Here is a 12,205-nt window from a genome sequence, read left to right on the forward strand (position 1 = left end):
CAGAGCAGTAACAGCCACGTGCTAAGTGCCCGCCTTGCCTGACGGTGGAAAATCGGCCAAGCAAACAAAGGCGATGAATCCAAGTATCTGGTTGGAATCGTCGAACGTACGCCTCATTGCCATCCCGTTGTGTTTATTATACGGTAGTTATTTCCTGGGCTGTGCTAGACTGGCTTCATGTGGCCGATCAGCCACGCATAATTGTGGATGCTACGGTACACAAATCTGCTGGTCGTATAGGAGCTCGAGCAATTGTTTGTTGCCTGCTTGCTGCATTCGCAAAGGCGCCCGTGTTGAAACTGCTGTCATTGAAGGCAGCAATATTAAACAGTCCTCACCTTTGTAAATAGGATAGGAAGCCTTGCACCGGCCCCGGGCGCAAGCACGCACCGGTTGATGAGAGTGGAAAGAATAAATAGAGCGCCTCTGTTCTCATTCCGTAGGTAGAACCGATGTAGGGGAATATTCGAGTAGCTCGGTCAATGATTCTGCGTCATAATGTCGCTGCATGGGCCATGTAGTGCCGACGATGATGCGTCTAGTATTTACAGCCGAACACCCCATACACCGAAGCTTGCGCAGCCATCGGCTAGTCCAACCCCGCATGATCTGCCTGACATTCAACCGCTCGATCACCAAATATACCTGGCTCGCGGATCCACCATCGCGCTGGAAACCACCCGGGCACGGTTGCAGTGTGCCAAAGACAACCGGCGACTCTCGTTGCCGGAGACCATTGTTGAAAAGAAGCGACAGTGGCAATGTCAGGATCACGAGAATCGCTTCTTTGAAACCTGCCTGGAAATCCTGGAGGACTTGTCCGCGGTCGCCGTCGATGTATCTCAAGAGCTGATTTTGCAATACGAGTTCGAGCCAGAGACCAGCCCGGAGGGCAACGCGCGCGTTCGACGAGCAAACCAGCGGCTTCGCAGCGCCCTGCAGCAAGCGCTCGAGCGGGAAGCACGTGCGGAGTTTGAATGGAAAAGACAATGGAATGTTCCTCGAATCGGAGGCCCTTCCGTGAGGTGGGTCTAGGGGCGGGCAACACTTCATTAGGTGCTACTTGGTCATGTATGAAATGGGTTTCCAAGTATACAGTAGCAGGCCCGGCGTTTCCATATGTAGCGCCGTCTTATCTTGATCTATGGACAGACTATACCGTATGTCATGGGATGCGACGCTCTTCTACTTCCCACCAATTGTCCACCCCACGTAGCCGTTTTCCAGCCAAGGCGTTTAGGAGCGTAGTAGATATCTGCCTGAGGTGCTCCTGGGGCCCTCGAGATGAGCGTCTATATCCTCAATTGACGGTAAAGCCCCTCCCTTTCGCCCCAATGGTCGGTGGGGAAATCGTCCACGACCGTATAATACCTGCGGGGCTAGTTGCGGGCTGCACAACAGCGGTGGTCTGCTGGCGATGATGATATCGTCGCCATGGCCGACGCCCAACCCGCTCCGCTGCCATCCATAGCTGCGGCTCGGTGGTGCAGGGATAAGGCCACCTAGTGCCCAGATTTTGACCAACATCCCCTGTATACGCGGGTTGATGGCCTTGTGTTCTGAGGAAGAAGGGCAAAGAGGCCATGGACCGATCACCGGTGAACCCAGCGTAGTCAATCTGGCCATCCGGGTAAAGCTGGTAGCGCTCAGAACTGCCCTGACATTTCCATTCCACTGTACTGGAGAACAGTTATGGAGCGAACCACAGTGCAATGAGAGGCTTCCTGATCGCCTTCTCGTCTTCTTACCCTATCAGGGCAACAGCTGCATGGGCGGGAGTGGCTCTGTGGCTGCCCAGGCACGTCACGGCAGCACCGGATCAAATTAAGTAACACGAGATTTTACATGATCTATACAAATTGCCTAATATTTATAACGTCTGCTCGCGCGCAAAAAAAAAAAAAAAAGAAAGAAAGAAAAGAAAGGAAAAGAAAAAGAAAAAGAAAACTACACAATTGACTTGGTCTGCAGCGAACTCATTGTCTGTCACCCTAAGAATAGTCCCGAGATAACCAATTCCTCGCCATCCTCAAGACAGCATGCACCAACGCTCGACGATCCTTCAAGACCGTTGACCATCGAAAATCATGAGGTAGATGTCGCTGGAGTAGGCCAATCACCCGGATCGGCTTGGTAAAGCTCGGATGCCTCTGCGCAATTGCACGCAGGAGCGTGGTATCGTCAATCACTCCATGCGCCATCGCGGCTTCCTCGTCCAGACAGCGTTGAATTGCTTGGAGCTGTCGTTGAAAAAAAGCAATGCCAGCCTGACGTGCCCGATCGTACAACCGGGCTGCCGTGGATCTCGCGATCGCACAACCACCGTCCTCTCTCAACCGAGCCGTGCGTCGGGCACGCCGCCCGTGCTTGTTGCCGCCTTTGGACAATGATCCTATATTTGCTTGGCTAGTAGATACTAGATGCAACAGTTCGGCCATCAAGTGGTCCATGGAGCGCCTCATATGCTCATTGCTCGTCATGTCGTCTCCAGGGGTGAACGGGGGGTTGCTCGTCGGCCCCACTGTTTTTTCACTGATAGAGGGAGTCCAGCAGCCGGTGGGACTGTTTTGACCGCCAGCTGCTGGCCGTTGACGAAATTGATCCGTCTGAGCATTGTCTCTGGACTCGGCTGTGAAGCTCACAGAGGATGTCGTTGGGTCGTGGTAAAGAACTAATGCCTGCGAATGGCCGTCATCCAGTAAAGTATTCTTGAGTATTTGAACCGACATTTCATAATTCCTGCCCATGACGCTAGATTCCGGACGGTCTGCATATGCGCTGTACGGAACTCCCTTGACGAGGTATTGGTCGCCGCGTGAGCCGTCCATGGGCCCGGGCAGTTGCAAGCATGGGTTTGAACATATCATGACAAGCCATGCTCAATTTATCAGGATCAGGCTACGGTATACCGGACGTGCCGGTCTCCCCAGGTGCCAAAAAGGAGACCTGATCAGCCCTTGCACGGAAAGGCGCAGTAGAATAGCCCCCCATTTCCTGGGTGTAGTCAGTAAGGCGATCATTATCTTGCTAGACTAGCAGAGTAGATATCTTCGGCCCGCATTTTGTCGAAACTCGACCCACGGAGGGGGTAAGTGAAAAACCATTACATATTGCTTTGACCACTAGCACAGCACCTAGAGTACCCGAGGCAGCTCTAGTAGGGATAATGTAGGGAACCTGGCAAATGGCCGAGAATTTAGGGCTCTTAATCCAAACTGGAAGCTGGGGCATATTGCAGTTGCGGAGCCCAGGAACAGTACCTCTAGGTATTGTTGTTTAGTTATTCTTTTCATGAAGGTCATTGTACCCACATATGGGAGCACACCCCTCAGTATTTGCACATCTGGGCTACCTGTCGCTAACCTACATCTGAATCATCGTGTAATATGGCCGGCGTGACTTGCTAATGATACTAGTTTCGTCTCTGTTAATATTTAAGTGAAGACTTCAGAAGACATCAAATGCCGTACATAAACACTTCCCTCCCCATAGCTATCTTCCTACCTACAGGATGCCGCCAGCGACATCCCTCTTATACGACCGTATTGTTCGAATATCGCAGACCGACTGGTATGGGATATGCGCCGTAATCATCTTGGGAAGTTGGCTTGGCTGGCGCCTTGCCTACCGGTCTTGCCGTTGCATTTTCCGACAGCCTGTCATGCACCTGCACCGACTTTTAGGCTCCCCTCTGCCGAGGCCATTTTATCAACTTGACATGGCCACAATCCAAGAGGGGCTGATTGTCGCTTTCCTGCTCACGGTGAATATCCTGCCATTGGTTGTACGGTCTCGATCTTGGATGGTTGTCCACCGACGGGCTGCCAACATCGCGGTCATGAACCTTGTTCCACTATGGACGGGGTTGACCTTCGGACTCCCCGCCCATCTTCTTGGTGTCAAGTGGTCGACCGTATCATGGATGCATCGATGGATCGGCCGTGCAGTCATAATCCACTCCATCCTCCATGGAGCTATCGCGATCCGGAGTGATGACAAACCAGTGCAGGCAATCCGACGGCATTACGTTCCATTCATGGTGAGTGGTAAGCCCCCATCCACTTTAGATATCCCATGACCCAATTTCCAAACAGACATCACTCCGTCTAATCTAAATCAGGCCGCATGTGCCATAGTATTGATCTTTCCGGTGACGCTGCATGCGATCACTCGTCGCCATCCGCAGCTGGCGATGAAGTGCCACTACCTTTTGGGGTCGACCGCACTTGCCTCACTGTCGTTCCATGTCTGGATGTACCGATCAAAATGCTTCTGGTACCTGGTGGCTGCGGTGGCAATATGGACTGCGCTGACTGCGACCGCCCTGATAAGGCCCCTAATGAGACGCTGGAGACGCTCGTGGCCTTCCGTGGTTATTTCTCCCTGTCATGAGCTCCTGCATATAGATATTACCGTTCCATCTCGATGGAAGGTTGAGACTGGTCAATATGTATACATCTGGCTCCCGCATGCAGGTCTGCGGGCCGCAAGTCAACTGTTCCTTTTTTATATCTCATCCTGGGATGATACGCCTGGCCTTGGAGACTCCGGGGCACTGGGCCCTCAATTATTATACTTGTCCGATCAGCGCGAGACATCGGCACAGGATGATGCATCTGGGCGCCCTACTGATCAGGAAGGCACATGGAGTGAACCGCAGACATTGGTTGATGATAACATATCGGTGTACGGCGCCAAAAAGAGGAAAGGACGGGGGCATGCCGAGCCATTGGAAGACCACGACGCCGCGGCGTGCACTGCCAGTAAAGGGAAAACATTGGGCGGGGCGGGTGCCTTGACCGCTGCCACGAGTCGACGTACCCTGCACGTGCTCGCCCGCCCGCAGTCTTCGACACTCAATGCTACCCTTTATCGGGCTAAAAGTCTCCACAACGTTCGACAGAATGCACTCGTTTTGGGCCCGTACGGGAGACCGCCCGATCTCACCCGCTTCGGGATTGTGCTACTTGTCGTAGAGGATATCGGCATCGCGCGCGTATTTTCTCTCATCCAGGAGCTTGTCCTAGCGAGTGAGCAACACCGTGCCATGGTACGGAAGCTCATCGTTGTCTGGCAAATGGAGGACTTAGGTACTTGGCTTTCGCAACAACGCGAGCGCGTTGTCTCTCTCTGCACATGGGGAATTGTGCTAACGGTGTCCAGACAATCGTCGTTGGGTGAACATGCAACATTTGCTTGACCTTGATCGTCAAGAATTCAAGGTAACCCAACCGCGGCGCAGGCTGCTCTGCACATGTTGACAATGACAGATCCTTCAATTCTTCCTTTACTACCGGCAAAATCGCAAAAATGAATCCTCTCGCAGCCCCGGTTCGAGGGTGCGATTCAGTCGGGGGTCTGTGGACGTGGAAAACACTATAAGCGAACACCTTTGTATGCGTCGAGGAAGTATGCTAGTAGGCGGTATGACGATCGAGCCCATGTTAGTTGCTTCCGTTCAAGCCATACTAACTAATCGCTCGTCTGCAGTGTGTGCTCGGCAGACTATCCGCGACCAGGTGAGGGCGATCGTTCAGCCAAAGATGACCGATGAGCTCCGACTCATGGACATCGACGTGGAGCCATATCACCGATGGTTGGACATGGGCCCGGTGAGGGACACTGCTGGAGCGTCGAACCACCTCAAATGGGTCCACTCTAGAATAGCTGAAGGTCGAGGCTGAACTGACTTAACCTGACGGCGTCTTCATGTCAGGGCTTACCGCTTATAATAACTGAGGTCAAATCAGAGAATTGAGTGGGTACCTACACCCTCGCTAGAGTTTCCTTTATTTGCATTTGGTTTTTCAAGCCTTCACTCTCTGTGTACGCCTGAATCGCTTGGGACCAATATACACCAACACATACATGCAGGGAGCTAGAATTGAATCAACACGGCACATGGGAAAAATGATATGCAGGAGGCATTAACATAAAGTGCAGCATCCAACTATTGGTAAACCACTGTAAGCAACTGGGTCTAACAATTAGAAGAATAATATTCGGGCACATAGAAATAAGGCTCTCATTGCTATATAACTTAATATTCATTGCGCAGTACACGTCGTGGCGTTATATTTTTCACTTCTAACCAAGGTCTACGATAAATTGGCTTTGTTTCCCTGACAATTGCTACTCCGTATTCGAAAGCCCACACCAACTTACCAACTTAATATTATGTGAATGAGTTTAGCCTCTGTCTCCTCATCGGGAACTGATAATATTGTATTTCACATTTTCTCTTTGAAGGGTTTCTCCGGAGGAACGATGTTTCTCGGCTGTGAAAACCGACACATTTATTTAACACTTGCGGTCCTGGAAGGCTATCTGAGATACATTTAGCCTATGCCAGAAAGTAAATACTTGCCTTTTCGCCAATACTAGGACGAAGACAGAATCTACTATAACTAGTCCAATCCCAGGTCCATGCTCCCAATATCTGAGCCTAATCAGTCCTTTAGTACATACTGTGTGGGGCTAAAGTTTTATGGCCTACCCCTTCAACTGCGATTTACGGAATGTAGAATATGGATATATAAGGCTTCATCGTCATGTTTGTCGGTTGACTACTCTTATCAGCATAGGGGCTCTTCACCCTTTGGATAATTATCAATATTCCTATTACCAAGAACAGGGAATGCGGATCGTTGGATGCCTTAAACAACGAGCAACCACCTTAAAAGGGTATCATCTGAAGAGAGGCCCTTTTAAAGCTTCCAACTAGCCTCCCATTACAATTCTGGTGGGCGTTTCTGAGGCGGCGTTCACCCAGGTCGTGGAAGTTGAAATGGGTCTAGGTGACCGCAAAAATCCAGCTTCCCTCATAGTATCAGCCAACACCTCTACGTATCGCTATACATAATTAACGCGGATACCAAAAATAAGTGCGGTCAAAACTGCCGTGTTCTGGAAGCAGTTGAGAGACTACGTGATGCCCTGGAACAATCCCGGGTGCGGAGAATCGGTGGAAGAGCCGTTTGCCTCATCCGCGCCCGAATGATGATCGGATCCTGAAGAATGACCTCATTCTGGGTGTGGGCATTTAGGGCACAGTATCGATAAGTCTTCATAATACCCCGCGGCAAGAGCAGTGAGTAACCACGATTCTGTACTGGAGATGGCTTTTTGGCGACACCGTTTAGTCGGTTACCCGTGGTATTTGCCCACCCAAGCGCCCCATTGCCAAGCGTTGACATTCCCCCTACCATCCCATAAATGCTATTCTAGTGGAAATCCCTTGCTTCTTAGTATATTTACCAGCTCCTGACCGCTTTTGCCTACATAGTCAAACAGGTGGCTATACTGTGCTGTGATCAATGGTTGCCCAGCGTTTCTTCATTCATGGACTGGATTGCCCCTCAGCCACAAAATAATACGCTCGGTGGTTTGCTCGGCCCTCTCTTATCGTTTGCTCTTCCACCTTTCCATCTGATGGAAGTATCATTCTGTCTCGAGGCCTTTTGGGCATCTTGCCATGCGAATGCCTTCGTTTCAAGGTTCGAAGTTGATGTCCGTGGTCGACATGTGTCTCTGGTGGTTTGCTGAGGTGAGGTGGTACAAAGGCAGTGAGTGCCCCGTTGGGTTGGGCATGCGTACTTTTCATGACCTAGGTTTCCTTGCCATAGATAAGAAAACACGATTCAATTAAAACTGTGCTGCGCTAGACAGGGTTTACGATAGCTACGTAAGTCAGCTGCACCGATCTCGAGTCGTCATTCGTTCGAAACGTGGGCTGCGCGCACATGGAGCAGGAGCAACGGTGTACCTCGAGCTGTCCCCGCCACATATCAATCGGTGAATGGGGTAGGAAGGCACGCCGGGCAACCGTCAGCCTCTGGAGATATCGCTTTCGGCCCCAATCGCGTGACGAACCTCCAAATGAGATACAATCCCAAGGCGAACGTCTAATCTTGCCCGTGACCGGTTTGATCCCGATAAAAGACGACCTGCAACACTCAGGGAGCCAACGACAGAAAGCACAATGCGCAATGCATGCCAACCGGCCTCGCATTACCTTGACTCCGCCGAATAAGCAGCAACAAATTGCATTATTGTAACAGGCTGAATGGGGCTTTCGGTTGATACGAATAATCAAATCGAAGCGGAAATCTCACACTAGATGGCTCGAGAATCCCCAGAGAAGGAGGACTGGTGGTGAGTGCAGTGCAATGCCTTGTGACAGACGGTAAATAAAAAGACAACTAGAGCTGCAGAGGCCCTGTTTATTAATCTAGCGTCAGTAACTACGATATCGAAATGGGTATATCGCTTTCCGGAGCCGCTAGAACGGAACTAGGTTTCGCCTTCTCTGCGGCCTTCTTTTTGTTTTTTGTGATCATGATTCACTGTATCGACCCAAAACCAACTGCAAATAGAAATCTAGGGACGGTTAAGTAGGGATGAGAAGGAATTATCTTATACAGCCAGGGAGAAGAAAAGGAATATATATAAGCTTGTCGTGGTGAAATGCCAGGACTTTGAGGTCGTGACGTATATGGCTGGAGTATGATAATTGCCGAACGTTGCCGGAGACGGCGGAATTAAAAAATTACATGTTTATTAAATGTCGATTTGCGATAATTCACTCGGAGATTAGAACAATATAAGATCAATGTCTTGAGGATATTCATGCTGCTGAATGAGTTGGTCTGCATATTCTCCACGAGTTCTAACAGTGGTTCGATGACCTAATATCAAGACCATAAGATTAACATGCTTCCTCGCCTCCTTAGCCCTCTTTATTAACAAATCGGCAGCTTCCGAAAGGTTCCGATCGTTTAGTTTACTCTGGTCTACTTGTGTTAGTGCTGCAGTTAACTCCTAAAGAGTATCATTGAAAGATCTTTTATTTTTTCCCATCCGGAAGGCGCCAATCACAGTTGGGAAAGTATGCGAGATGAGCACATGGGACTACAACATAGAATATCCGGTCTTCGGCAAGTAGGGCGCCATCTCGCCATAACTCTATTAGTAATTAAAGAAGCCAGCGGAATTCTACTTGCCGGTAGACACTTGTGCGAGGGGCGTGAAAGATCTCATGGAAGCTTTGCTAAGCATGACGCAATAGTTATACCGTACCTGGGCGTGAGAGCCACTGTAAAACATTGGCCCACCATTCATCTCAGGGCCAAGTGTGACGCAAGGTTTCCGCGGCATATATGAGGAGAGCGGTCGGCAATGAATCAATTATTTCTCCGCTGACCGTCTCTGCATGGGTTAAATTCAGGCTAGCAATAAAAAGGTTTAGAAGTGCTATCTGACGAGTTTGTTACAAATAGATCGTCGTACAGTGGGCCAAGTGCCACCGTATACTGTACAGTAAGGATGTTGTAGGTTATGAGAAAGTGAGAGTGTTTGACAATCGGGAGGCACGGTTGCTTGGGGCGTGCCGCTATTTGATCTTGTCTTCGAGCAAGGGACGCCATTTTGGCGGAGTTGCTCCATATTCAAGGCCTCAGCCCCCGCGTAAGGTAAATACGGGGGGTCGCTTTGTTCTCTGATATGTGCATCACCATGTCCTTGCCCTAAATCCGGCGTAATATGTATATAGAATCTGTTTCACTAGAGTATGAAGAAAGCTGTGAACGGCTACGTCATAAACATTTGATTGGAGTGAGGAGGCACAACCGACGGTCATTTCACGATAGTCTTCTGGTTACTGGCTGGATAAGGGCTTGCGAATGACTGATTGCCCTCAGAAAGGAGTGCCCGGGCATCATCCGATGGCTGGATCCACCTGCACCGGTGAATTGTAGATGCCAACACTTTTAGCGAGCATCTTGCGCCCGGCGGTTATCAGAAGCGGGGAAGTTGAGTACCAACCCTAAACGACCAAGTAGTTCCTATACGACCACGCGTTATAAGAGCCGTAATTTCTTGGAGAACTGACTGCAGCAGCCGAGTCAGATCCAATTGGCGGTTCTATCTAACCGTGGGTATTTCTCCCCGATGGCGCAACAGCTGTCATAACTTTCGCAGCCTCAAATCCTACGTTCCTTATTTATTTTTACTTGAGACTATCACAATAAATGAGACCATACGGTACAATCTTTCGTCTGCAATATTGATGAATTCACAGCCTTTTTGTCACTCGTAACTTGAATGGTACAGTAACTAGTTCTACTTCCAAGATTCCCTCCAGGACGTTTGTCGCGATATCTAAATTCAGTCTGCCGTCTCGAAAATGTCCCAGCGTATCGTGGACATCTGCCGGGTCTAGATGTCCTATATATCTTACTTCTTCATTCTTCGTGTTGAGCTAACGCACGCGTGGCAACGGAGTAAGTTCTGTGTTAGCGGATGGTGGGAAACCACCGATTCTAATGTGTGCGCGGTGACCCGTTCTTGAACAAATATAATTCCAGAAAACGCGTTATGGTGTTGTTTTGCTAAGAATAACAGCAAGCGATCGACCTTTACGGGCACGGCGTTCTGGCCGGAGAAAGTCACTCATTCCTTGGTAAAGAATACGCTTATTATTTTTTCAAGCCTTTGCCGCCCTACACTAGCCTATAAATTTTGCTATTAAGAGCCGTCCGATTCACAAGGCTTCGGCACGATTTGAAGACAGAATAGTTAGCTGTCCAGGCGCCTAGGTTAACATGCACGTTCTCGGCTTTGTCGCGAAACCTGGCCAGAAGATCCCCCATTCTTGCCATTAGGTTACCGACGGGCATGGCTCTCAGCTGTACCTGACGCAATAATCCGAGAGAAACCCCGTGAGTTAAATTGGCGGCGCAAGTGGACATAGGATACTCGAGTACAACGAGGCGCGGGCGATGAACATGTTTCATGAGTTCATGCCGTTCTAGCTGGGGAGTTCTGCTGACTGCATGAAGATTCTTTTCGATTTTCCTACAATCGCATCTTCTCAGTTTCTATTCACGGATTGGATGGAACTATCGACCATATACCTGATATCGCTAGGCTTTGACCGCATAATGGGACTGACCGTCAATCCTAGGATGTGTGACATAGCCCCGCCGCGGTGGCGCCTTGCCGACGTGTTTCCCTATTTGGCAATTACGATTAGGTCCTTTCGTAATTGCTCAAAAGGGTATATGCTGGCTCGTCTGATACGGTAACATTTCAACACAACTCATCTTGTTACCCAGGAGTAACCCGGGAAAGCACTCAGCGTAATATATTACGGTAATAGACACGGACTGTGTACATTGGAATCTGGCTCTCTTGGCGGCATTAAGCAGAAAGTCCAGACCCGCCTGCAGTTCGGCGAGGTGTACTGTCAATGGGACCCGGGGGCGAGGAGCGCGGCCACGGGGACAATACATGCGAGTTGCAACATGGTTACCAGCGTAGCTGCTTCTCCCCTTAGGAGGAGCAGCAGCGACGTGTTTCGTCCATGGTTATTGTTGCGGCCCTGATGTCGTGGACCTGCAGGGTACGTGATGTGAAAACGACTAGCCACCCGTTGAAATATTTGGCTTACTGTATCTAGACCATGCTTCTCCAGGTTATCCAAAGAAGACGAAGTTGGAAGTATGAGGCCTATCTCACGATCATTTCACCGGCAGTGGGCCAAAAGTTATCGCACCGTCGAGCGAGTCATACTACCTCAGTCTACGGTAAATGATAATGCCTGGGAATGACGGTTTACCGGTCCTTTTGTGCTGCTTGATGTTTTATATAGGTTGCAGAAAATTCACCTTCATTATACTAGACATACACCAAGGATTGGGAGAATATAATGCGGGTCAGCATGGTATTTTGCGCATGGCTGAAGATCTTGATCCCAGTAATACGTCTACAATCTGTTTTCTTTGATAAATTAGAACAGATGATATGTTGCATTTATAACGAAAATGGTAAATGTGTCAAGGTCAATAACTAATTCTGCCAAGTCTGATCACTCGTTAAGGATTCTAGCCGCGCACTTGCTCTGAATCACACATCTCGATTGTCTGAGAGCTTACTAGACTTAGCACTACTACATGGTCCAACTTACTGGTCACTTGTTTGGTATCTCTTTTGAGCCCGATAAGCCTGTCGCCTGTGAGACCTGCCGTATCGGATGTTTCGTTTTTTGGAGGCAAAGGCATACCATGTAAACCCAACAACGATTGAAATTTATTCTAGATGTATGGAACCGGCAGCCATCCATCAGAAAACTTCTGACGTGGTCAACCATGCTGATCTGGTTCGCCCATAATTCCAATCGGGTAATAAATATCAAGTATCTGTCGGT

The 12,205-nt window shown here is 49.5% G+C and overlaps 2 protein-coding genes across 2 annotated transcripts; one reads left to right on the forward strand and one right to left on the reverse strand.

Annotated features, from left to right (window-relative positions):
* Nucleotides 1–498: 498 nt before the first annotated feature.
* On the forward strand, nt 499–1,035 carry LDX57_012102 (uncharacterized protein; the record flags this gene model as incomplete). The annotated part of the gene is made up of 1 exon (XM_046093835.1): nt 499–1,035. The coding sequence occupies one exon, from the start codon at nt 499–501 to the stop codon at nt 1,033–1,035; it is 537 nt and encodes a 178-aa protein (XP_045949813.1).
* A 956-nt stretch (nt 1,036–1,991) lies between these two features.
* On the reverse strand, nt 1,992–2,828 carry LDX57_012103 (uncharacterized protein; the record flags this gene model as incomplete). Its single annotated transcript, XM_046093836.1, has 1 exon — nt 1,992–2,828. The coding sequence occupies one exon, from the start codon at nt 2,826–2,828 to the stop codon at nt 1,992–1,994; it is 837 nt and encodes a 278-aa protein (XP_045949814.1).
* Between the last annotated feature and the right edge of the window lie 9,377 nt (nt 2,829–12,205).

The sequence above is a fragment of the Aspergillus melleus genome, assembly GCF_016097325.1.
Source record: "Aspergillus melleus strain CBS 546.65 chromosome Unknown contig7, whole genome shotgun sequence".
NCBI classification, from domain to species: domain Eukaryota; kingdom Fungi; phylum Ascomycota; class Eurotiomycetes; order Eurotiales; family Aspergillaceae; genus Aspergillus; species Aspergillus melleus.